Source organism: Stegostoma tigrinum, chromosome 35 (genome assembly GCF_030684315.1).
Source record: "Stegostoma tigrinum isolate sSteTig4 chromosome 35, sSteTig4.hap1, whole genome shotgun sequence".
NCBI lineage: Eukaryota > Metazoa > Chordata > Chondrichthyes > Orectolobiformes > Stegostomatidae > Stegostoma > Stegostoma tigrinum.
In genome coordinates, this window is record NC_081388.1 from 413,329 (window position 1) to 441,081 (window position 27,753).

Below are 27,753 nucleotides of genomic sequence, written 5' to 3' on the forward strand. Positions count from 1 at the left end.
ATCATCCACGCATTCTGTTATGTTACATTTTGTCTCTGCTTACATATCATTTGTATACGTTACAAATAGTTCAGGTCAGAGACCTGAACCCCGCAGCAACCCACCAGTAACAATTCACCATCCAGGCAAAGACTCATTTATCCTGACACTCAGCTTTCTGTCAGTTAGCCAGCCCTTTATTCAAACCAATATTCTACCCTTAATCCCCTTGGATCTAACCTTCTGGTTCACTTTTTTATGCAGCAACTGGTCAAATTCTTTCTGGAAATCTCGATATGCCACATCCCTCGGATCCCTGTACAAGATCCTCAATTCTGCCACCTCATCAGCTCCTGACGTCATTACAGCTTTTGTTCAAACATGGTCAAAAGAGTTGAATTCCCGAGGTGAGCTAAGGATGGCTACATTTGACCGAGTGTGGCATCAAAGAGCGCTCGCATAACTGGAGCTGGTGGGAATCCAGCAGAAACTCACCACTGGTTGGAATAATATCTGTACAGAGGACGATATTTTTTCATTCTTGAATCGGAAAGAGGTAATTGCTGGTTAGACCAGCTTTTATTGCCCATCCCAAATTGCCCAACTGATATCTGGAGTTCCATGTAGGCCACAGCAGGCCACGCAGTTTCCTTCCCTAAAGAACATAAGTGAATCAGATGGCGTTTTCCGACAATTGGCAATGGATTTACGATCATCATTAGACGCTTAATTCCAGATTTTCATTGAATTTAAATTCCATTATGTGCCATGGTGGAATTTGAACCAGGTCCTCAGAACATTACCTGAGTGTTTGGATTAATAGTCTAGTCATAATACCATTAGGTCATCGCCTCTCATGATTGGCATTTTGGTTGTTAGAGGTCACCTGCAGGAGGTCCTGAGGGTACAGTCCGAAGCCTAACCATCTTCAGCTGATTTATCCCATCATCTCTCCATCATAAGCTCAGAAGTGGGGATGTTCACCAGGGATAGCAGAATATTCAGCATCATTCACCACTCCTCAGATACTGAATCTGTCCATGTCCAAATGCAACAAGGCCAGAACGATGTCTCGGCTTGGGCTGGTAATTGGCAAGTCGCATTTATACTGCACAAATACCAGGTAATGACCATCTCCAGGAAGAGAAAATCCATAAATTGTCCCTTGACATTCAAAGGTGTCACCATCACTGAATTGTCCGCTATCAAAATCCCGGGTTTTACCACTGAACAGAAATTCAACTGGACTTCCTATTTAAATGCAGTGGCTACTAGAGCAGGCCCAAAGCTCCGATTACTGCATCAAGTGACTCACCTCCTGATTCCCCAAGCCTGTCCACCAGCTACATGGAACAAGTCAGAAGAATGGTGGAATAATCCCCACTTGCCTAGATGGGTGCAGCTGCGAAAGCACTCAAGAAGTTCGACACCATCCAGGAAAAAGCAGCCTCCTCCCTGCAGTGCTCAATAGCAGCAGTGTGCACCATCTGTGAGATGCACTGAGAAATCTGCAAAAGATCCTGAGACAGGACTTTCCAAACCTATGACAAATTTCATCTACAAGGGCAAGCGTAACAGATATATGGGAACAGCACCACCTACAACACCCTGTCTAAGCCACTCACCATCTCAACTTGGAAATATATTGCTGTTCTTTCACTACCACTGGGTCAAAGTCCTGGAAATTCTCCCCTGACTGACTGAGTCTACCTACAGCACATGGGCTACATTGATTCACCAATTACAAGGGTAACTAAGGATGGGAAGTAAATGCTGGCCCAGTTAGCGATGCCAATGGCCCAGAAACAAATAACAATTAAATCACCTATCTCCTCCTAATTCCAGTTTCTCATGCAGCACCATTCTGATTATTCTATAAAACCTGGTCTTTCTGTGGCAATGCTCAAAGCTACACACAGTACTCATTTGTGATCAAATCACATTCTGCACAATATTAAGAGCCATCACTGGCTGATGAGTATGATTGCCCAGCTTGGAAATTCCATATCACAGGTCATGAGCTCTGTGCGGGTTGATTAGCCTCAACTAGAGCCACATATCTGACCACATGTTTAGGAGGTCTTTCAGTGTGATGGAAGTGGTCTTGGCCTTGAGAACACCAGCATTCCTTTCTCCAGTTCCTTTCCCACACTTCAACTTCTTGTCTGGTGCTGTTGAAGAATTATGTGCCTTCACACAGGAGATTCACCAAGTTGGTTTCTTCTGAATGGGGATATCCCGTACTTTGACCTCGATGTAGTATTTCTTGAAGGAACATTTCAAGGTCTTTGAAATGCTTCCTTTTACTTCTTGATCAGATGCCTTCCTTGAGTTGGCAAAAATTTACTTTGGTAGTCATAACTTAGGCATCCAAAGTACATGGCCAGCCCAATGGGGTTTGTTTCAAATCATCATGGCATCAATGCTGATGCTAGGAGGTTTTTCCTCCTAGCTGATGTGGAGAATCCATGACAAAACTGTGCTGAAAGGGTCTTGAAGTGGCAGCTCTATGTTATCCAGGTTTCACAGTCATATAGAAGAGGCTGAACGATGCATGCCTTGAACTCAAGGATCTTACGATCAGCACAGATGTCACAATTGTGCATTCTCATCCTCTGGAGTCCAAAGGTGCCACTCGCAGATTGGACGTAATGTTAGAATCTCTGTATCGATGTCAGCCTTAAAAGAGAGAGAGCGTCCCATCTAAGGGAAATGTTCTACATTTGGGAGGATTTCTCTATTAATTTTGATGAAAAGATGGGCCACAACTTGACAGATTGGTAAAGGATTTGAGTCATCTTGAGGTTCGAACACAGAACATAACAGCGCAGTACAGGCCCTTTCGGCCTTGATGTTGTGAAACCAACCTGAAGCCCATCAAACCTACACTATTCCATTATCATCAATATGTTTATCCAACGACCATTTAAATGCCCTTCAAGTTGGCAAGTCTACTACTGTTGCAGGCAGGGCATTCCATGCCGTTACTACTCTCTGAGTAAAGAACCTACCTCTGGCTTCTGTCCTATATCTATCACCCCTCAATTTAAAGCTATGCCCCACCGTGTCAAACATGGCCATCCAAGCCAAACGACTCTCACTGTCCACCCTATCTCATGCTCTGATCATCTTGTATGGTTCTATTAAGTCGCCTCTTAATCTTCTTCTCTCGAACGAAAACAGCCTCAAGTCCCTCAGCCTTTCCTCATAACGCCTTCCCTCCATACCAGGCAACATCCTGGTAAATCTCCTCTGCACCCTTTCCAACGCTTCCACATCCTTCCTATGATGCGGCGACCAGAACTGTACGTAATACTCCGAGTGCGGCTGCACCAGAGTTTTGTACAGCTGCAACATGCCCTCATGGCTCCGAAACTCAATCCCTCTACCAATGAAGCCTAACACACGGTATGCCTTCCTAACAACCCCATCAACCTGGGTGGCAAATTTAAGGTTGAGGCTAATTCTTCAGTATACTTCTGCAAAGGCCTTAAGGGAGATTTGAAGACTTCTGCGAGCGGAAATGACGTTGTGAACCACATACTGAAGTTCCAGAAGCGAGGTCAGTGTCATTTTCTTCTGTGATTTTAACTGGTTGAGGTGAAAAGGTTTTCCATCCATCCTGTTCAGGCCACTGGGAAGCTTGTTCTTGATGAGATTAAGAATGGTGGTGACAAAGCTGGAGAAAAGAGTGGGCGTGAGCCTCAACTTGACCTCAAAGAGCTTCTGCACAACATTGTATTTCTGGTATTGAAGCCTGATTTAAGCTGTTGGCCTTTTATCATTTTAGCAAACTACTTCAACTTTGAGGGCAGATTGTATTTAAATGGTTAAATCCCTAAGTTTCCACAGATCGGAATAATTCTATCAAGTGGAACAATGTATTACTCACTGAAGTGCAGTACTCCACCATTGGGTAATGTAACTTGTGCCCCTTGGATGTGCGTCCCGAAAAGAAACAGCTTCGGCAGATGTCATAATTTAAGTGTTTGAGGCTGCGGCACCTATTAAGGAAGAACAAGAAGTAAGAGAAATGTTCATTTTTGTTTGGATATTTTTAACCATCCAAGGAATGCAAGTTAAGTAGTTAAATTATGTATTTTTTTTATTTTGAAGAAACGGCAAAATTGTGTGGGGAGAAGCAAATGCTAGGTCAGTCGAGGAAAACTGTCCCAACTCCCCCAGTCAATTTTCATAATGGGATATCCCATCCCTGGAATTATTTAATTTGCTTCTGCTCTGCAATGTTCCCATAGTATGGAAGGTTTTCATCTGCCATGGTGGCATAAACCTATTTAGAAGTAACCTTGCCAGAACCTTCCTGGAAAAGGTAAATCTGACGAGCAGCGATTGTAACATGTGAAGCTGCAAAGGCAACACTGAAGGAGGAGGACACACATTTTCAGCTCAGACAGCAGAAGGGAAGTACTCCAGGGAAAGAGAAGAAATAGCGAAGAAATAAACTGCAATAATGGCTGAGTCACAGTGGTATAGTGGCAATATCATTGAGCTAAATGCTCTGGAGAATGTAGGTTCATGTTCCAACACTGTAGCTGGTCAAATTTACATTTCATTAAAAAATACCCAGAACTAAAAGTTATTTCCAGCAACACTATCATGAAACTATCAACAAATGTTGGTAAAAACCCATCCGATTCACTCATGTCCTTTCGGGGAGTATTCGATCATCCTTACACCACTACATGTGGCTGCAGAGCCACAGCAATGTAGGTAGCTCTGAACCACCCTCCCAGCCATCCACTCAGTTCAACGGCAATTAGTGAAGGACAACAAATGATAACTTCACCAGTGATAGCCAAATCCCTTGCAAGAATGGAAAATGTTCTCTTGAAATGGAAGGACTTGATCAATGTAGTGTGAAATTATCAACAGATGAATGGATAGAACTGCATACAGAATGTAGGTCATCAATACGATGAGATGGTGCAAAACAGAGGATATTGCCTTCAGGATTCCTGTCATGAAGCCAAACTCTGAGACTCAGCAAGCACTCAAATGTGTGAGCAGAAACTAAATAGCCATGAAAATCAACATAAAAGTACAAACAGCAGGCTCTTAAAATTTTTGGAGATATGCAAGGCAATATTAAATTATGCACTGAAGTGGTTAAGTTCAGTTAATCCTCTTGTCAATCGCACTGCTAACAGGAAACTCACTGTCAATTACAGATTAGTCCAGAATTTTCAAGGCAATAGATAAAGTGAAGCAGAATACCAGTTTCCGTGAGGAACAAACATAATTTGGAAGTTAAAGGGATGAAAGGAATTACTTTTCTGAACAACATTCGGAAGAAACACAGACAGACGGTTGATTGAGAAGATGAAACATGAGAAGATGGTAAGGAAAGAAATAGATTTGGAAGCAACAGTGTGGTAGAATTGTGGAAGTTCACTGGCCTCACGCAACATCAGGAACCAATACATTTGATCTTTAGAGAACAGAATGTCAGAGAAGGGGGGCTCTCTTCCCAAATGGTCAAGCTTACAAAATGTAGGAAAAAGGCTGCCTTCCTCTTGGTGCTTCTCACTGGATGAACACGCGAGGAAAGTTGTGCTGATTGGTTGCGGACCTATTGGTGGTTGGTTCATTCATATCAGGCAGATTCTCCAACAGCGGGTGAAGGTGTGGTCACAGTCTTCGCTCGGGGCAACTGAATCTATTCCTCTTCTTTGTTCTTTCATGCAAGTTCTGTGTTTGGATTCCTGATTGCGGCTACAAAATCTCCTATCTGTCCCTCGAACTGTCAAGTCTGCGATCACTCACGTCCTGTTTACCTCACCCTTTTCCGCCGTGTCCCAGAGCCAATTACACTTTACTTTAAAGTAATTTTAAGTCCAAATCACAGTAAAAGGAAGCCATTTGGTCCATCATGTTTGAACTAGATCTCCAAATACATATCACAAATTAGCGCCTTTTCCTTAACCTTCACATTATTTCTCTTTAATTAATCAACTAGTGCTTTCTTGCATCTTTTACTGAAACTGCCTCCTGTAGGTAATGCATTCTATAGACTGTGATAAAGCTATTTCTTACACTGCAGTTACTTCTTTAGTCAATCACTTCAAACCTCTGCATCTTATTCTCAATTCTGTCACAAGTAGCAAAGTCTTCCCCTCGTCTACTCTGACCAGACCTCAAATGATTTTGCAAGATTCAAAATAATCTCTTCTAAGTCTCAGCATCTTCGAGGAAAGCTGTCCCAATTCCTCTAATCAATTTTCATAATGAGATATCTCAACCCTGGAATCGTTGTTGTAAATTGGTCCTGCTCTGTCTCTCTCCAACATTTTCACAAAGTTCCCTTCGCACGGAAGGTTTTCATTTGCCATGGTGGTATAAACCTATTCAGAAGTAACCTTGCCAGAATCTTCCCAGCAATGCAAAGGCTGGTGATCTCATGGTTCTTTGAGCAATCTGACATTTCTCCTTCAGTTTTGTACAAGATATGGCATCTTAAAGATTCTGTGAAATCCTGCCCTGTTCCTCATAGTCCATGAAAAGCTAACAGATCTTGGCCTTCAGAGTTAGGCCACCATTCCTCAAGCTTCAGATGGAATTCAATTGACTCCGGGTCGTTGTTGCTCTTGATTTAGTTACGGCAGTCATAGTTTCATCCACAGTTGGGCTCTCACTCCAGTTCTTCTCAGACAGAGAGTTGTTTGATCAGATCAATGGCAGTAACACGCACCTTCTCCAAGATGGCCAATCTTAGAAATGTAGGAGAATAGTTCACCAAAAAGGTTCAATTTACCCCTTAGAAATCCTGTCCAAATCTGCAATTTAATTTACTAGTTGTGGACAAGAAGTTTTATCGATCATTTAGCAACAACACAGCAATCACTTTCATAGGATGCACACACACTGATTACAGGACTAATAAAAAGGCCTTTCTGTAAATTCCCAATAATTGCAAATTACAGAACCAACCGGAAGTCGAGTCACAATCCGTTCTGAGCCACAGTGTCTGTGATCAATGTAACTGCGAACAAAATACCAAAAGCATGCAGCACTCACCTCTCACAAAAAATTAAGGTAAAGAAGTTGATACTTAATTTGTCCTAATTACTTCTCTGGTCCATGAATTTGTTCGGGTTTTGTGATGATCTCAGTTGTGTTGTTGACTGATGGAGTTTCTAATAGAACATCTAAAGTAAAAGCTTTCTTTAAAAACTAACTCCCTCTAACTTTCTGCTGGTTTGCACATCTCACCTGAAACCTACGAGTGGGTACTCTTTGCAGATGTTACACTTAGCCTGATGTTTTGCAGTTTCAGCAGCTGCCACACGGTGTCGAACAGGCAGCCACACCATGGACTGAGGCTCCAATCTCATCCACTCTACAAAGTGTTTAACATCAATCTCTGGTTTGTTCTGGCCCTAGAAGAAAATAAAAGATCAGCTGCATGATTAATTATGTCAAGTTTACATCCGCTATCCTCAGACATATCTAATACACTATCATTGGGGTTTCTGACATTGTTTTTATTAAATTAATGATTAAAAACATTGACTATTTATAAACATGATAGCCTTGGATTAGTGGTGGTACATGTTGGCCTCTGGAACTAATTCAAACCGAAAATGAGCACAAAATTCATACTGGCAAGTAGACCCGCTTGACCTTCTGAAGTGGCGCAGAGCACACTTACATGTTGGAAGCAACTGCGGACACTTGGTTCAATGTTGCTGCCTCCAAATGAAGGTACCTCACCCAGCTGCCGAGGGATCTGGACTGCATTGTGAAGCAAAAGGCTCAGGCTTTGTTGGTCACATAATTCTGTGGGTTCAGCTCCTTGTTTGAAGAGGTCTGCAAAAGTTATCCATAAGAAAAAACTTGATATTCCTAAACTTAAGGGAGGTAGTTAAGAGTTCAATACATCCAATATATCTTCCTCAATTGCCTTGCTTTGTAAATTATCTTAAAACATTATTTTATGATCTTGATTGGCTATTTGCAAACAACTGTGGAAACAAAAACTTCTGTTTCTTGGCACCAATGGACAATGTATGTTGTATGATTCTCCAAGGAAGTCATTTCTTTCTTGATTGTAAATCTCAAACCTCTCTAATATCTCCTCGTTCTTTTCACAGAGATAATCTTTGTGTGGACCTGGAAAACATGGGCACTGTCCTCAATGAATATTTTGTGTCAATCTTTACAATGGAAAAGGACACTGCAAGTATTGATATCAGGGCAGAGGACCTAGGAACATCAGAAGTTTAGACATCGGAAGATGCAGCTGGTTTAGCAAATTTAAAAGTGGATACATCTACAGGCCGAACTGAAATGTATACCAGCGAGCAAGGGAAGTGAGGGAGGAGATATTTGGGCCCCTGTCAGCAATTTTCAAACACTTGTCAATCACACGTGAAGTCATGAAGGACGATGAACATTGTCCTACGATGAACAAATGGAGAGAGGAACAGACCAGGAAATTAAAGGCCAGTCAGAATAATCTCAGCACTGGAGAAGCTATAAAGAGGCATTCTTTGGGGTAGAATGTACTTCCATGAACTAATCAGGGATAGTCAGTATGGATTTGTTAAGGTGAGGTCACGTTTCAGAAATTTGATCCTTTTTTGAGGAGATGTTGGAGTGTTGATGAGCTTATGCATTCGATGTGGACTTAGTAAAGCCCCCCTTGGCAGACTGATCAAGAAAGCAACAGTCAACGGGATCAAAGGCAAAGAGGCACGCTGGAGCCAAAACTGGCTGAGGCAGAGAGCACAGGGTGATTGATGGTAGAGGGATATCTATTTGACAGGATGTTTGCTTTCAGTGGGGTTGTGCAGGGCTTGCCACAAGGACCCTTGAAATTTGTCAACGAGATTCATCATTTTGGCTTAAACACAGTGTGTATGACTGTGTTGCTAGCGAATGACTAATTTAGTGAGGAGGATATCGACGGAATGGTCATGTAAATAACAGCCATGGGATCAAAGGCAAAGTGGTACACTGGACCGAAAATTGGTTGACAGACAGAAAGAATAAACTTCAGGAGGAGATCAGCACACTGGTCAGCTGGACACAGCAATTGGAACTCAACCAGGAAAAGTGTGAGCTGACGAACTCGGGAGGGCTAACAAGGCAAGGGATCACACTATGAAGGGTGTGATCCTGGGCATTACTGAAAAAACCAAGATGCTGCCTGGGCTGGGGGTTCTCATGGAATCATAGAGTACAGAAGAGGTCCTACGGCCCACTAAGGCTGTACCTCTAAAAACACACTGCGACATATACTAGTCCCATTTTTACACACTGGACCATTCTCAAAAATATTATGCCATTACAAGTGCTCATCCAAGTACTTTTCAAAGGGTGTGAGGTTTCCTGTTTCAACTTCCCTCCCAGGCAATGCATTCCAGACCTTTACCACACTCTGGATGAAAACGATTTTCCTCAAACCTCCGCTAAATTTCCCGTGTTTCTCTTTAACATTATGCCCTACCGTTATTGATGATTTAACTAAGGGGAACAATGCTTTCTACTCAACCTATCTTTACCTCTCATAATCTTATATGCCTCTATCAGGACCTCCACTCAACCCCGAAAACTTCTCTGCTTCACAGAAAATAATCTGAATTTTTCCAGCCTTTCTTCACAGCTAAAATGCTCCAACATATGCAACATCCTTTTCATTCCCTCCAGTGCAATCACATCCTTCCTGATGGGTGGTGACCAAAATGCCACACACAACTCCAGCTGTGGCCTAACCAAACTTTTAAACAGCACAAAGTGACCTCCCCACTCTTACCATCTGATAAAGGGAGATGTCCCATATGTCTTTGTAACAACCCTTACTAGCCTGACCTGACCCCTTCAGGAATTTATGAACTAGCACCCGAGGATCCCTTTTCTCCTCTAAGCTTCCCAGTGTCCTGCTATGCATTAGATTTAGACTTAGGTTTTATTATCACACATATTCAATACAGGGTACAGGAGTGCAATGCCACCTCAGACGGTGCCATCTCAGGTACAAAGTACCTCGGTACGAAATTTCAGTTGCAAATGTAGAAAATTTATCCATCCTTCTTTACTCAGTCGTAGGGGAGTGGAACGCAAAGCCGGAGAGGGTAGTGGAGTCGGCCTCATTAGGGGCATTTAACAAGACAAGTACATGGATGACAGTATAAGGTAGTGGTGGAGGTGAGACAGACCTTAGGATGAGGGTAATAGTTCGGGACAACATCGTGGGCCGAAGGGCCTGTACTGAGCTGTACCGTTCCAGGCTCTATGTTATAAAAATAATTGAATACGTTAAAAAGTTCAGCACTACAGTCTTCTTAGTATAACAGTAGAAAAATAAAAACAAAAGTTTAAAAAGTCAAACATTACAGTCCTTTCTTAAGCCACGAGTTTTCAGACACTCTGACCGAGGCTTCCCCCATGACGGTTCGTATTCCCCTGCGCTGGGCTAAGGCCCGCCCATCCTTGCCAGTGGACTTCACTGCTGACTGCCGTTGCTGACCTCCATTGGGCACGACAGGCTTTGCCACATTAAGTACTCTCTTATCTTAATCCTTCTTCAGGCTATATCAATCTGCCACTGACCTGCCCATCTGACCGATGCCAAGATTGAAGCAGACAAGGGGAACTGGTCAAGATGTTTAAGATTTTGAAGGGCATAGAAAGGATAACTGGAAGCTGCTTTTTCCATTCGTAGACATGTCAATACACAGGGGGCATAGATTGAAGTTCACAGGTAGAAAGCTAATAGGGGAGTTGAGGAGAACCTATTTTCCCAGTGTGGTGGGAGTCCTGAGCTCACTGACTGAAAGTGTGGCTGATTCAGAAAGTGTCTGAATATTTAAGTATTTAGATATTCACTTGTGTTGCTGTAGGCTCCAGGGCTATGAGCCAAACAATCAAAACGGAAAGCAATGTACTGTGAGTTCGATGCAGACAGATCTTTGTTGAGCAGTGCAGGAACTACGGACCGCACGGCCTCCTCCTGTGCAAAAAACATCCATGAGACTATAATTACACAGCTTTTCTTTGAGACATTTCTCCACTTGACTGATTCTTTGTAAATGCAAGGCCGATAAAATAAATCCTTTTCTTAAAAGCTTCCATCTCACTGAGAAAGCTTCAGGCCAATTTGATAATCTGCTCTCAAAAATCTGCTCATATTTTGATAGTTATGACAAATTCTACTATCAGGGCTGACACAATCCACAACATTCTAAATCAATCAATAATATTCCAGAAAGATGATCATTTGCCTATCCGACCAATTTTAACTGTTGCTTTAAAAAATAGAGAAATAAATCTGGATCTGTCAAAAACTAATCAGTTCTTCCTTGGACCATACCCGTACGTACCAGCTTTCAATGAAATATGCCCATTAGTTTGTGAGATACATTGCTGACCAACAGGACAACAAATGGGCAAAAACATTACCTCACATTCAGTGTTATCACAGCTGCAAGTGAGCAGTAGAGTCATACAGCACTTCCAAATCTTTTTCCCAGTGCGAATGATGAAAACATTATTGGTCACAAAAACAGCCGTTAAGGTTAGTGCCTTTGAGAAACAATAGCATCATACATATGTAGCGCATCATTTATCTTGCAGGAATGCACTGTGCACATTCTGCACAGACCAAGTTATGACTTAACACTCATGTGGCAGTGACTAAATACAGAAATATACTAATACAGCAAACCTTTTGTTAAACAGCACCTGCGGTACCAGGAATGAGCTGAATAATCAAAAATTCCAGTTGATCAATAGGTCCACACACGCAAAAAACACACACTCAATAATAGGAACATAATGCATGGGATATACACATTGTATCAGTGATAATGGGAACTGCAGATGCTGGAGAATCCAAGATAACAAAATCTGAGGCTGGATGAACACAGCAGGCCCAGCAGCATCTCAGGAGAACAAAAGCCAACGTTTTGGGCCTAGACCCTTCATCAGATGAAGGGTCTCGGCCCGAAACGTCAGCTTTTGTGCTCCTGAGATGCTGCTGGGCCTGCTGTGTTCATCCAGCCTCACATTTTATTATCTGGGATATACACATCACTGTTCTCCCTCATTTACAGCATAAATGACTTCAGTAATGAGGCAACTTTGCCTCAATTAAAACTTACTGGCAGAGTGCCTTTTCACTTGCATCCTCACCATACATCACAAGATGATGAGAATACAGTAAACATCTGGTGTATAATTTTTGTCAGTTTATTGAGTGTGCTAGTTTGTTGAACAAAGTTTACATACAGTTAAATCTACAGTTTACATGTGTATCAGCAATGATAGATTTAGTACTGACACTTGTATTTTTCCTCCAGATGACCCTTGTAGAGTCACGTCAAGCCAATTTTCAAAGAAAGCACTCTGATTCTTCCACTCATACTTCTGGAAAAGGAAGTTGCAGAACGTCACTGACTGACTTTACTTATTTGAATACAGCGTAAGGTACATAGAACATCGAAAAGCACAGGCCCTTCAGCCCACAATGTTGTGCCGAACTTTTACCCTAAACCTCAGGTCTATCTAACTCCACCCCTATCTTATATGACCATCCATATGCCTGTCTAATAGTCACTTAAATGCCCCGAATGAGGCCGACTCCGCAACCCACTCCAGCTGAAACAAAGATCTCTTTGAATTGTATCAGAGATAATGGGAACTGCAGATGCTGGAGATTCCAAGATAATAAAATGTGAGGCTGGACGAACACAGCAGGCCAAGCAGCATCTCAGGAGCACAAAAGCTGACGTTTCGGGCCTAGACCCTTCATCAGAGAGGGGGATGGGGGGAGGGAACTGGAATAAATAGGGAGAGAGGGGGAGGCGGACTGAAGATGGAGAGTAAAGAAGATAGGTGGAGAGAGTGTAGGTGGGGAGGTAGGGAGGGGATAGGTCAGTCCAGGGAAGATGGACAGGTCAAGGAGGTGGGATGAGGTTAGCAGGTAGCGGGGGGTGCGGCTTGGGGTGGGAGGAAGGGATGGGTGAGAGGAAGAACCGGTTAGGGAGGCAGAGACAGGTTGGACTGGTTTTGGGATGCAGTGGGTGGGGGGGAGGAGCTGGGCTGGTTGTGTGGTGCAGTTGGGGGAGGGGACGAACTGGGCTGGTTGAGGGATGCAGTAGGGGAAGGGGAGATTTTGAAACTGGTGAAGTCCACATTGATACCATTAGGCTGCAGGGTTCCCAGGCGGAATATGAGTTGCAGTTCCTGCAACCTTCGGGTGGCATCATTGTGGCAGTGCAGGAGGCCCATGATGGACATGTCATCAAGAGAATGGGAGGGGGAGTGGAAATGGTTTGCGACTGGGAGGTGCAGTTGTTTTTTGCGAACTGAGCGGAGGTGTTCTGCAAAGCGGTCCCCAAGCCTCCGCTTGGTTTCCCCAATGTAGAGGAAGCCGCACCGGGTACAGTGGATGCAGTATACCACATTGGCAGATGTGCAGGTGAACCTCTGCTTGATGTGGAATGTCATCTTGGGGCCTGGGATGGGGGTGAGGGAGGAGGTGTGGGGACAAGCGTAGCATTTCCTGCGGTTGCAGGGGAAGGTGCCGGGTGTGGTGGGGTTGGAGGGCAGTGTGGAGCGAACAAGGGAGTCACGGAGAGAGTGGTCTCTCCGGAAAGCAGACAGGGGAGGGGATGGAAAAATGTCTTGGGTGGTGGGGTCGGATTGTAAATGGCGGAAGTGTCGGAGGATAATGCGTTGTATCCGGAGGTTGGTAGGGTGGTGTGTGAGAACGAGGGGGATCCTCTTGGGGCGGTTGTGGCGGGGGCGGGGTGTGAGGGATGTGTTGCGGGAAATGCGGTAGACGCGGTCAAGGGCGTTCTCGATCACCGTGGGGGGAAAGTTGCGGTCCTTAAAGAACTTGGGCATCTGGGATGTGCGGGAGTGGATTGTCTTGTCGTGGGAGCAGATGCGGCGGAGGCGGAGGAATTGGGAATAGAGGATGGAATTTTTGCAGGAGGGTGGGTGGGAGGAGGTGTATTCTAGGTAGCTGTGGGAGTCGGTGGGCTTGAAATGGACATCAGTTACAAGCTGGTTGCCTGAGATGGAGACTGAGAGGTCCAGGAAGGTGAGGGATGTGCTGGAGATGGCCCAGGTGAACTGAAGGTTGGGGTGGAAGGTGTTGGTGAAGTGGATGAACTGTTTGAGCTCCTCTGGGGAGCAAGAGGCGGCGCCGATACAGTCATCAATGTACCAGAGGAAGAGGTGGGGTTTGGGGCCTGTGTAGGTGCGGAAGAGGGACTCCACACTGCCCTCCAACCCCACCACACCCGGCACCTTCCCCTGCAACCGCAGGAAATGCTACACTTGTCCCCACACCTCCTCCCTCACCCCCATCCCAGGCCCCAAGATGACATTCCACATCAAGCAGAGGTTCACCTGCACATCTGCCAATGTGGTATACTGCATCCACTGTACCCGGTGCGGCTTCCTCTACATTGGGGAAACCAAGCGGAGGCTTGGGGACCGCTTTGCAGAACACCTCTGCTCAGTTCGCAAAAAACAACTGCACCTCCCAGTCGCAAACCATTTCCACTCCCCCTCCCATTCTCTTGATGACATGTCCATCATGGGCCTCCTGCACTGCCACAATGATGCCACCCGAAGGTTGCAGGAACAGCAACTCATATTCCGCCTGGGAACCCTGCAGCCATATGGTATCAATGTGGACTTCACCAGTTTCAAAATCTCCCCTTCCCCTACTGCATCCCTCAACCAGCCCAGTTCGTCCCCTCCCCCCACTGCACCACACAACCAGCCCAGCTCTTCCCCCCCACCCACTGCATCCCAAAACCAGTCCAACCTGTCTCTGCCTCCCTAACCGGTTCTTCCTCTCACCCATCCCTTCCTCCCACCCCAAGCCGCACCCCCCGCTACCTACTAACCTCATCCCACCTCCTTGACCTGTCCGTCTTCCCTGGACTGACCTATCCCCTCCCTACCTCCCCACCTACACTCTCTCCACCTATCTTCTTTACTCTCCATCTTCGGTCCGCCTCCCCCTCTCTCCCTATTTATTCCAGTTCCCTCCCCCCATCCCCCTCTCTGATGAAGGGTCTAGGCCCGAAACGTCAGCTTTTGTGCTCCTGAGATGCTGCTTGGCCTGCTGTGTTCATCCAGCCTCACATTTTATTATCTTATTCTCTTTGAATTGTCATTTGTCACACATGTATTGAATCAAAAAACAAATTTCTCACTTCCATAGATTTCTGTAGCATCTTAATATGATTTGTGAAGATTAATACTTCACCCGATCATTTTATAAATACAACTTCAAACAAAATGCCACTATATGGAACTTCTATGTTGGTATTTGTGCAGATGCCATTTCAGTTTGTGTGATCTGTTTCGATGCAACGAGTGATAAACACTTTGATTAAAATGGTTGAGAGCAGTATATGTGAGATTTAATACCATGTTTAATCTATAGATAGTCCATCTGCAGGTAGTTATTCATGAGACTCAACTGACATCATGTCTCAGGGGAGCTTGTAACCTCTGGGTTAGGTGTTGTTTGACCATTGCCTACTGGTCACTGGTTGAGAGGAAAGAGAACTACTAGCTGCTATCCATTTTCAACAAGTGATCATGATAATCTACCTGCGTTTCAACGTCCCATCAACATGCAAGAATTGTTGCTCGAAGAGGCTTCTGTGTAACAAACAGGAGCAGAATCAAGATCAACCTTGCTTTCCCTATCTGAACAAGCTGCCAACACCAGAAATATGGGACCGTCTTAATCATTCTTATACAATTAACTTTTACAATAGACAACAGGTGCAGAAGTAGGCCATTCGGCCCTTCGAGCCAGCACCACCATTCATTATAATCATGGTTGATCATCCACAATCAGTATCCTGTCCCTGCCTTATCCCCATAACCCTCGATTCCACTGTCTTTAAGAGCTCTATCCATCTCTTTCTTGAAACTATCCAGAGACTTGGCCTCCACTGCCTTCTGGGGCAGAGCATTCCATACATCCACTGCTCTCTGGGTGAAGAAGTTTTCCCTCAACTCTGTTCTAAATGCCCTACCCCTTATTTTTAAACTGTGTCCTCTGGTTCTGGACTCACACATCAGTGGAAACATGCTTCCTACCTCCAGAGTATCCAATCCTTTAACAATCTTATACGTCTCAATCAGACACCCTCTCGTCCTTCTAAGCCAGGTCCCTGTACAGCTGCAGAAGGACCTCTTTGCTCCTATACTCAATTCCTCTTGTTATGAAGGCCAGCATGCCATTAGCTTTCTTCACTGCCTGCTGTACCTGCATGCTCGCTTTCATTGACTGATGGACAAGAACACCTAGATCTTGTTGTACTTCCCCCTTGACCTAACCTGACTCCATTTAGATAGTAATCTGCCTTCCTATTCTTGTCACCAAAATGGATAACCACACATTTATCCACATGAAACAGCGTCCGCCATGCATCCGTCCACTCAGCTAGCCTGTCCAAGTCACCCTGTATTCTCATAACATCCTCCTCACATTTCACACTGCCACCCAGCTTTGTGTCATTGGCAAATTTGCTAATATTACTTTTAGTGCCTTCATCTGTATCATTAATGTATATTGTAAACAGCTGCGGTCCCAGCACTGAACCTTGTGGTAGCCCACTGGTCACCGCCTGCCATTCCGAAAGGGACCCGTTTATCACTACTCTCTGCTTCCTGTCAGATAGCCAATTTTCAATCCAAGTCAGTATTTTGCCCCAAATACCATGTGCCCTAATTTTGCTCACTAATCTCCTCTGTGGGGCTTTATCAAAGGCTTTCTGAAAGTCCTGGTCCACCCCATCCACTGGCTCTCCCTTGTCCATCTTCACAGTTATATCCTCAAAAAATTCCAGAAGATCAGTCAGGCGCAATTTCCCCTTCGTAATTCCTGCTGACTCTGACCTATCCTGTTACGGCTATCCAAATGAGTTGTAATTTCATCTTTTATAATTCACTCCAGCATCGTTCCCACCACTGACGTCCGGCTAACCGATCTATAATTTCCTGTTTTCTCTCTCCCTCCTTTCTTGAAAAGTGGGACAACATCAGCCACCCTCCAATCTGCAGGAACTGATCCTGGATCTAGAGAACATAGGAAAATGATTACCAATGCGTTCACGATTTCCAGAGCCACCTCCTTAAGTACCCTGGGATGCAGACCATCAGGTCCCAGGGACTTATCAGCCTCCAGACCCAACAGTCTATCCAACACCATTTCTTGCCTAACATCAATACCCTTCAATTCATCCATTACCCTAGGTCCTTCAGCCATTATTACATCTGGGGGATTGCTTGTGTCTTCCCGAGTGAAGACAGTTCCAAAGTACCTACTCAACTCTTCTGCCATTTCCTTGATCCCCATAATAAATTCACTTGTTTCTGTCTTCAAGGGCCCAATTCTAGTCTTAACCATTTTTTTTTCAACACACCTTTTACTATCCTCCTTGATAATTGGAACTACAGATGCTGGAGAATCCAAGATAACAAAATGTGGAGCTGGATGAACACGGCAGGCCAAGCAGCATCTCAGGAGCACAAAAGCTGACGTTTCGGGCCTAGACCCTTCACCCAGGCCCGAAACGTCAGCTTTTGTGCTCCTGAGATGCTGCTTGGCCTGCTGTGTTCATCCAGCTCCACACTTTGTTATCCTTACTATCCTCCTTCATATTTTTGGTCAGTTTTCCTTCGTACCTCATTTTTTTCTCCGCGTATTGCCTTTTTAGTGATCTTCTGTTGCTCTTTAAAAGCTTCCCAGTCCTCCGGCATCCCGCTCATCTTTGCTATGTTATACTTCTCTTTTATCTTTAGAGAGTCCTTAACTTCCCTCGTCAGCCACGGCCGCCCCTGCCTCCCCTTAGGATCTTTCTTTGGAATGCACTGATCCCGCACCTTTTGCATTATATCCAGAAATACCTGCCATTGTTGTTCCACTGCCATCCCTGCTACGGGATTGAACCATTGAACTTTGGCCAGCTCCTCCCTCATCGCTCCATAGTTCCCTTTCTTCAACTACAATGCTGACACTTCCAATTCTCCCTTCTCCCTCTCAAATTGCTGATTAAAACTTATCATATTATTGTCACTACCTCTAATGGCTTCTTTACTTCAAGGTCCCTGATCAAATCCGGTTCGTTGCACAACACCAGATCCAGAATTGCCTCCTCCCTGGTAGGCTCCATACTGACTCTGCATCTCCTGATTCTACGTCTCCACTCGCAAAGGGCTGAAGATTTTATATTTCTTTACATTCATAATTTCATATCTATTTTACTATTTCTTCTTTCTTTATTATTTCATATTTCTTTACTTCTGACTATTTTAAATACAACAGGTTTTCTTATGCTACATCAGTGACGACATTTCAAAGGTAGTTTAGCTGCCTATAAAGTACTTTTTATGCCTGAGTCCATAAAATGAGCTACATAAATGCACTTCTTTCTTTTATTAACTTCTGTAGTTGTGTTTCTTTGCCAATGGAGGATTGGCTACAATTACACAGGGTAATGTAGGTGAAATACGTTTCCCATGACAAAATTCCAAACCAAAGTTACGAAATTAGAATAATAAACTATTGGCTGTTTGCAACTGAACACTGTAGATGAGCAAAGGTCACTTAATCAGTAAAGTACTAATTAAGTATGTTCCCGACATGGAGAATACAAATGAAAACTACGGTAATGCTCATAGGAAATTGGACAACGTTCTATTTTATGATCATAGCAATGCCATATCATCAACACATGTTTTAATAGATAATAAGTCACTCCGGGATATTTATTCATTTGTTTTATATCCTCAAGATCATCTTTGCAAATCCTGTGAACAGGGGCCACTGAACAGCTTACTTAGCCTTTTTTTTACACCTATAATATCCATGTTTTATCCCTCTCCCCTCGATGTTTGTCTGCAGGAAGATGAGTTAACAGGGGGCTTACAGTTTTAATTTGTACAGATATGTGTCCAATGTTTGTAAATATCTGACTATAGCTAGAATCTATGCAGTTGAAATAAATAGGCATTCTTGTTAAGAACAGAAATCTGGACCGTGGTCTTCATCAGTTTGGATCTAAAAGACAAGTAAATTAGGGAAACTTACATACTTTTCAAAATCTTCCACATTGGGATTACTCTGGAAACTGCAGGCTCGAATTGCAGCATGGTACCCTTCTGAATGTAACACCTGAAATCACGAAAGTAATAACTTGCTTGAAAATGAACATGGACTCTATGGGTTAAGGTGACACAAGCCCACGAGCTACAACATGGGGAAAAATACAGTGGATGCTATTTTTAATGAACAGTGTGTCAACATCAACTGTTCTGTCTGAGAGTGAAATCTGAGAAATGAAAAGTGAAAACTGCCAGGTTGGAAAGTTCCAGCTACGTGCTTACCTGATGGAAATGCATTGATTGTGATATTAATATATATATATGATTGTTAATTGAGAATACTGATGAATTTTGCTTTTTGTTTCTGTGATGATCTAAATAATCCATTTGTCAACACAATAAAGTAGATATTGTTATTGTAAAACACCCCTGAAAATCCAAAGAAAATTTCAAGAGGGGCCAAATAAGTCGTGTTGGGGAACAAAGAAATGGCAGAGGAACTGAACAAGTATTTTGCATCAGTCTTCAGGTTGGAAGGCACCAGTAGTAGAACTTTAAGGGAGTCTGAAGCAGAAGTGAGTGTGGTGGCCATCTCAAAGGAGAAGCTGAAGGGTCTGTGTGGAATTTGTACATTCTCCCCATGTCTGCACGGGTCTCCGCCAGGTGCTCTGACTTCCATCCACAGTCCAAAGATGTGCAGGCAAGGTGGATCAACCATGGCAAATGTGAGCTTGCGGGGAAACAGTACAGGGCTGGGTCTTGGTGGGATGTTCTTTGCGGAGATAGAACATAGAACATAGAACATAGAACAGTACAGCACAGAACAGGCCCTTCAGCCCACAATGTTGTGCCGACCATTGATCCACAAGTATGCACCCTCAAATTTCTGTGACCATATACATGTCCAGCAGTCTCTTAAATGACCCCAATGACCTTGCTTCCACAACTGCTGCTGGCAACGCATTCCATGCTCTCACAACTCTCTGCGTAAAGAACCTGCCTCTGACATCCCCTCGATACTTTCCACCAACCAGCTTAAAACTATGACCCCTCGTGCTAGCCATTTCTGCCCTGGGAAATAGTCTCTGGCTATCAACTCTATCTATGCCTCTCATTATCTTGTATACCTCAATTAGGTCCCCTCTCCTCCTCCTTTTCTCCAATGAAAAGAGACCGAGCTCAGTCAACCTCTCTTCATAAGATAAGCCCTCCAGTCCAGGCAGCATCCTGGTAAACCTCCTCTGAACCCTCTCCAAAGCATCCACATCTTTCCTATAATAGGGCGCCCAGAACTGGACGCAGTATTCCAAGTGCAGACCCAATGGCCTCTTTCCGCTCTGTAGGAATTCTATAATTCCGAGAAGATGGTAAATTACATGGACCAGATGGACTGCCCCCCAGAGTTCTGAAGGAGATAAGTGAAAAAACCATGCAGTTATTGGTGATCTTTCAGGAATTACTGGAGTCAGGGTGGGTCCCAAAGGAGTACAAAATGGCAAATATAACGCCCCTGTTTAAAATGGAGGGAGGCAAAAGACAAGAAATTATAGACCTGTTAGCCTGGCGCTGGTCATTAGGTCAGATTTTAGAGTCCATTATTAAGGATGAGGCCGGAGAGTACTTGGAAGTACATGGTAATACTTGGAAATACATGCTAAATTGGGCTGAGAAAACACAACTTTGTCAAGGGAAGGTCTCTGTTAGATTCTTTGAGAATGTAACCAGTGAGTTGAACAAAAGAGAACCATTGAACTTTATCTGTTTGGATTTCCAGAAAGCCTTTGAGAAGGTCCCACACAGGAGGCTTCAAAATTTTAAAAAATGAGCTTATGGTGTTAGGGAGTAGGTACTGCCACGGACAGAGAATTGGCTAACTGGCGGAATGCACAGAGTGACAATAAAAGGGTCTTTTTCAGGATGGCAGCCAGCAACTATAGGAGTTCCGCAGTCATCAGAGTTCAGACTACAGCCATTCACATTATACATTAACAATCTGGACAAAGGAACTGATGGTATTGTTGTCCATAGTGGGTTGTTGCTAAGTTTGCAGATGACATTTCGATAGGTGGAAAGGCAGGCAGTGTTGAGGGGGTTGGGAGGTCACAGAGAGTCTTTTGAGAAGTGGCATTACAGGCATAGACTATTTTCTAAATGGGGAAAGGCTTCAGAAATCTGAAGCACAAAGATGCCCCAGTTCAGGATTCTTTTAACATGCAGGTTCAGTTGGCAGTTGGGAAGGCAAATGCAATGTCAGCATTCATTTCAAGACGGCAAAAATACAAGAGCAGAGACGTATTGCTGAGGCTGTGTAAGGCTCTGGTCATATTGCATTTGGAATATTAAGAGCAGTTTTTGGCCATCTATCTAAGGAAGGATGTGCGGGCCTTTGTCAGGGTCTAGCGGAGGTTCTCAAACATAATCCTGGGGATGAAGGGACTGTCATGTGAGGAGTGGCTGAGAACTCTGGGTCTGTACTCGACGGAGTTTAGAAGGACGAAGGGGGTCACACTGAAGGTCAGTCAGGCCTGGATAGAGTGCACACAGAGATGTTGTTTCCACGAGTCGGAGAGACTAGGACCTGAGGGCACAGCCTCAGAGTCAAAGGGACCACCCTTCAGGATGGAGATGAGGAGGAATTTATTCAGTCAGAAAGTTGCGAACCTGTGGAACTCATTGATGTAGAAAGCTGTGGAGGCCAAGTCAGAGTTGATTTCAGGCATAGATAGATATGTTCTTGCTTAGTATGGACAAAGGAGAATGGGATTGAGAATGATAGATCCCACTCGATGGGCTGAATGATCTAATTCTGTTCTTAAATCATCAGGTCTAAAACACTGGAATGAATCAGTTCAGTGTCATTTTTCTTGCACTGCAAGGACAGTATCTCTCCAAAAGACCGAAGAAATTTTCTCACTCTGTTGTTGCAAACCTATTCAATAACTGGCAACAATGCTCCTGTTGTGCCTCTCTCAACCGACGCTAGTTAGTTCTCCACTCAAAGTAACTGGACCATCCCGGTATTACTGGCACTCGTGCCATGTTTGAAGGCTATTGTGGACCAGTAAATTGCTCAGAATCCAGAACTGCCTCGTACCGTTCATAGCATTTGTCCCAGACAGGGCAGGAAAGGGGAAATTAGCACCTTACTTTACAGTTAGGGACCTGGAGGTCCTGGTGGATGGATTGGTGCAGTGCAGAACTGTCCTCTTTCCCAAGGACAAGCACAGGAGGCCACGACACAAGACTCGGCCAGACTGATCCAAGGCTGTCCAGTGCCAACGCAGGCTCAACCACCAAAAGAACCATCCAGCAGTGCTGCAAGATCAGTGACCCCTGCTCCAACAGAAGAAGAGCCTCATTGTTCTGTGCTACCTCACATTCACCCTCTCTCTAATTCTGCACCATCCTTCAGCACAGCTCATGTAATACCATTCTCACCAAAGCATTCAATGTCTGTCTTCACTTGCTCTCGCCTACTTGAGGGCCCAAGGCTATTAATCCTCTATGTCTCTGTGCCTCTTGCTCTCACCCAGGAGACCTCACCTCCCTTCCCAAACATACATGAGCACTAACAAATGCACCAGCTCATTTCATCTCACTCAATCCCTCCCTTTGTTTCATCCAGGAAAAACAGCCCACAGTAGGGCAGAAAGAGCCAACACAGGTAGTGAGGTGTCTAACGTTCGACTTCTCACAACCTATGAGGACAGTGTCCTGACGATGGTCATCCTGAGCAGCCAACTGATTGCATCCAAGCCCCTCGAGTGATATCAGACAATGCCCTGGAGTTACCTAGATCTGCTGCCTGAAACTGCCTCCCTTGACTGGAGACCATTCCCCTCGGAACCTGAAGCATGACCATGAGGTTGGAGACAATGCAACGCGTTCTGTGCTTCTGCAGCTGGCACATGCTGCAGGTGTGAGATCAACATATCACGGTGCTGAACAGCAACACACCCACTCCTTTGATTGATGACTGCTGACAAACATGACAAGCTGTCTGGCTTTGTCTCGATGCCAAAAGGTTAATCAATATACTAGCATTATGAGTCTGTGAGGTGTGGCGGAGGGGGCAACCCATAAAAAGACAAGGCAAATGAAGACAAGGCAGAGGAGCTGTTAGCATTCATGCAGGGACAAAATGAGAGTGGAGAGCTCAAGCAAGGTGTCCTGATGTGTAACGTGGCCCAATACACGAATGGGTGCCTGTTCCTGCATATAAAAGTGCCCTGGCAGGAGCACTGCAATGAGGGGGGCTGCTGCAATCCAAAATGCAGCAATGAAGTACAGAAGAGTACTGAAAGCAGATGTGAGATGTGCTGAGGCTGGAACATGCCACATGTCAAAACTGTGGAGATGGGGTGCTACTGAAGGGTGTGGCTGCAGATGCTGGTGACTACTACCCAAGTTGGAGGTCCAGAGGAGCATTGAGCAATGTGCAAGCACCACACACCCACTCAGAATTTCATTTCGGTAATTCTGAGAGTCTAGTTTCTGTCTGGCAGGTAGAAAAAGTATTAATGAGGGTGGTACTGAGAAATAATTCATGCCTTTCAGTACTCCCTAGTGTGAATTTCCGCTCAATGTCTGCAATTTTACTGGAAAATGCAACATTTTGGTTTTGACATCCAGAAGGACCTTGAGCTGCAATCAATATGAAGGGTACGCACCTAATGAACAATGTCAAAATTGACAGTCACAATAATGATATAATATTGGAACACATCTCATGCAGACGAAGCTCAATTTAATATAAATGAAATATTGGAGGTGATTAGGGGTGTATAGAAGGACACTGAAAGTTTAACCCCGGACTTTCATCTCCAAGTCCTAGAATTATATCCAGCCCGGACTGAAAGAAAATAAAATTCTCTCCACTTGCAAGGATTCCCCAATATACTGTCACAGTCCTCATACATTTCCAAGTGAAGTGCATAACATTATTCCTAAATGGAGTTTAGTAAACAATCTGACTGAGATAAGCTGAAGGACAATTAGTCTGGAAAATACCACAATGACACAGTTAGAACATAGAACACAGAACATAGAACAGTACAGCACAGAACAGGCCCTTCAGCCCACAATGTTGTGCCGACCATTGATCCTCATGTAAGCACCCTCAAATTTCTGTGACCATATGCATGTCCAGTAGTCTCTTAAATGACCCCAATGACCTTGCTTCCACAACTGCTGCTGGCACCGCATTCCATGCTCTCTCAACTCTCTGTGTAAAGAACCCGCCTCTGACATCCCCTCTGTACTTTCCTCCGACCAGCTTAAAACTATGACCCCTCATGTTAGCCTTTTCTGCCCTAGGAAATAGTCTCTGGCTATCAACTCTATCTATGCCGCTCATTATCTTGTATACCTCAATTAGGTCCCCTCTCCTCCTCCTTTTCTTCAATGAAAAGAGTCCGAGCTCAGTCAACCTCTCTTCATAAGATAAGCCCTCCAATCCAGGCAGCATCCTGGTAAACCTCCTCTGAACCCTCTCCAAAGCATCCACATCTTTCCTATAATAGGGCGACCAGAACTGGGCGCATTACTCCAAGTGCGGTCTAACCAAAGTTTTACAGAGCTGCAACAAGATCTCACGACTCTTAAACTCAATCCCCCTGTTAATGAAAGCCAATACACCATATGCTTTCTTGACAACCCTGTCCACTTGGGTGGCCATTTTAAGGGATCTATGTATATGCACACCAAGATCCCTCTGTTCCTCCACACTGCCAAGAATCCTATCCTTAATCCTGTACTCAGCTTTCAAATTCGACCTTCCAAAATGCATCACCTCGCATTTATCCAGGTTGAACTCCATTTGCCACCTCTCAGCCCATCTCTGCATCCTGTCAATGTCCCGCTGCAGCCAACAACAGCCCTCTATACTGTCAACGAAACCTCCTTGCTTCGTGTCATCTGCAAACTTGCTGACCCATGCTTCAATCCCCTCATCCAAGTCATTAATAAAAATTACAAACAGTAGAGGCCCAAGGACCAAGAGCCCTGTGGAACACCACTCACCACTGACTTCCAGGCAGAATATTTTCCTTCTACTACCACTCGCTGTCTTCTGTTGGCCAGCCAATTCTGTATCCAGACAGCTAAGTTCCCCTGTATCCCATTCCTCCTGACCTTCTGAATGAGCCTACCATGGGGAACCTTATCAAATGCCTTGCTGAAGTCCATATACACGACATCCACAGCTCGACCCTCATCAACTTTTCTAGTCACATCCTCAAAGAACTCGATAAGGTTTGTGAGGCATGACCTGCCCCTCACAAAGCCATTTATTCCTTGACATTAACTGGATGATGTTCATATTGTGTACTTTATACACATCTTTCTCCAGCACTAACATTTGTCACCGTGAAGAGCATTACAATCAGAGTGTCAAGACGTCTACATGATCCTGTACAGATCTGACCAAATGGAATCAAAAGTATATCACTTTCAATTTTATGATTTAAAACAAAAGTCGCTCAAACTTTCAACTACTTTCTCTGTTGAACTAAAATGAAATTAGAACATACTGAAACCTTATGTCATCAATCCTCGGATTGATTTTAATCAGTCAACAATCTTCACATTTACTTAACTGATCATGTACATATCAAAATCCAATATGTCGCATGCAGTTTCATGCACCTTAGGACAATCTAAACATACTACATTAAAGTGTAAATCATAGATACGTATCAAAGACGCTCAGCAGCCAGTTCAGACACATGTCGACACAGAGTGACACATTGACCAAGTGATTTTGTTCCAAACCATCATAAATGGTCGTCAAACAGTTGATTACTTCAGTCACATTTCGACGTTGCTCATTTTGTGTCAATTTGTGTTGACCCAAGACGCGTTGTGCTGTGTGCAACTCCAACAGATCCACTACAAAGGAGGAAGAAAACTAACTTCAATTACAGTTTTAACTTATTGGAGCTATTAAATAAAATTAATTCCTTTATTTGGCCTCGAAATAAATACAAGGATTCACAAAAGTACTCTGGAATGATGGAAACAGGCCATTTCCTTCTCAAATGCAAAATGTCAAATCTAACGAGGGAACCGTCAGTGATGCTGGTCATATTCTGTTGTTTGGTTCAGTAATTTCTGCAGAACAATGGTGGAGGAACAGTAGCTTTCTATGTCATGAAGCCCTCCTTTATATTTATGAAGCAGGACTCACAACAATTTAACCTCAAACATCCATCTCTTTCAACCGATGTTCATTCTCACGACATCCAAATCCAAAGTACAATCTAATTGGCTCTTTACCCGTTTAAAATAGTGGATCTTACAACCCATATTTCACTTCTGGTAATCAGCATTCTTTTAAATCACACTATGCCACAGCTATTAAGTGTGTTAATCACACATTCTTGTTAATTTTAAAAAGGTGCTCTGTTACCTAGGTTTTGAACTAGATTTCTCTTGTAATTTTGCTATTTTGTCATACATATGGTATGTTCTACAGTGTCTACCAAAAACAATTAGTAGTTAACCAAGTATCACTTCAATGTTAGTTCACATGATGCCAACAAAATCTGGCAAACTTCATCAAAACATCAAATGCCAGTCGAACCACTCGAAATATAACAGAACCTCCATAAATAAAATCTAATGGCAATGTGAGGAATGAAGTGCCCAGAGATATGCATTCATGTGACTGAAATCATTGATTTTCTCGGCTTCTAACCCTTCCACAGGCAGCAAGATCCTGGCCCATGAACATTGACTGCTTCAAAAAAATTCCTCTTTACAACCCCTACATCTTTTCCCCAAAACATGAATGCATTCCCTTCTCCTTGTAACATCATCCATCAGCCATGGGAACACAGCCTTTCCACGTTTATTTTACCCCAACTGATCATAATCCTTTATGTTTCCATTAACTACTTATTAATCCCCTGTACTCCAAAGAAAATAGCATTAGCTAAATTTGTTGATAAAATGTCACATTCCTAAAATACATTGGGTAAATTTCATCATTATTATTCAATACTACCAAAATTATTACCCTTGAAGTTTAGTCACCAGATTTGGCTGCATCATTCCAGTCCTATTTCAAGGTTCAGGGTAACTTCTTTGTTTTAGCACTGCATGAGCTCGATTATACAGCCCCATCCCACAGATACGAAGGTGGGAAGAAACACATAAAATCTGGAGGGCACTGTGTGTATATGTGTGGAAGTTCTGGGGAACTGTCAAGCAGCCTGCCTATCCTTTGGCCTGCTGAGACCAATTGATGGCAATTTAAGAGATCCCCTCTATTGCCTAAGGAGATAGATGTCAATCAGAAAGACAGTCAGCTTTAGATGCATAATCCAGCCTAGAAAACGTGAGTTGGAAGGGGAACCACATTCGCAGGCCCCTTGGCCTGATCCTAGGCACTTCACACCCTTAAACTCTCATCCAACCTTTCAACAACCCCTAACAACCCTCGACCACTCCGTACCTCTCGTCGGGGACCCGCCCTCCAGCCATCAGCAACTTCAGACTCTTCTGAGCTCTAAGTGGCCAGGAGTTTGACAAGGTAGAACTTCCATCCAAGAGGGTGCCTGATGTCCTGCCTCCAGCCATTTAATGCTGCAGGGCAGATGTGAAGAGCATGGGCAGGCTCCTATTTGGCATTTCAACTGGGAGAGACCTGAGCAGGAGCTGGGGCAA

General features: G+C 44.0%; 1 protein-coding gene across 1 annotated transcript in view; it reads right to left on the bottom strand.

Annotated features, from left to right (window-relative positions):
* Positions 1-3,817: 3,817 nt before the first annotated feature.
* The window catches only part of LOC125450624 (utrophin-like), a 116,546-nt gene continuing 92,610 nt past the window's right edge, over positions 3,818-27,753 (bottom strand). Inside the window, exons 2-4 of the mRNA XM_059639889.1 lie at positions 7,649-7,806; positions 7,210-7,376; positions 3,818-3,983 (exon numbers count right to left, since the gene is read on the bottom strand). Of these exons, the coding sequence (XP_059495872.1) occupies positions 3,818-3,983; positions 7,210-7,376; positions 7,649-7,806 (491 nt within the window). The remainder of the gene's footprint in view (positions 3,984-7,209; positions 7,377-7,648; positions 7,807-27,753) is intronic.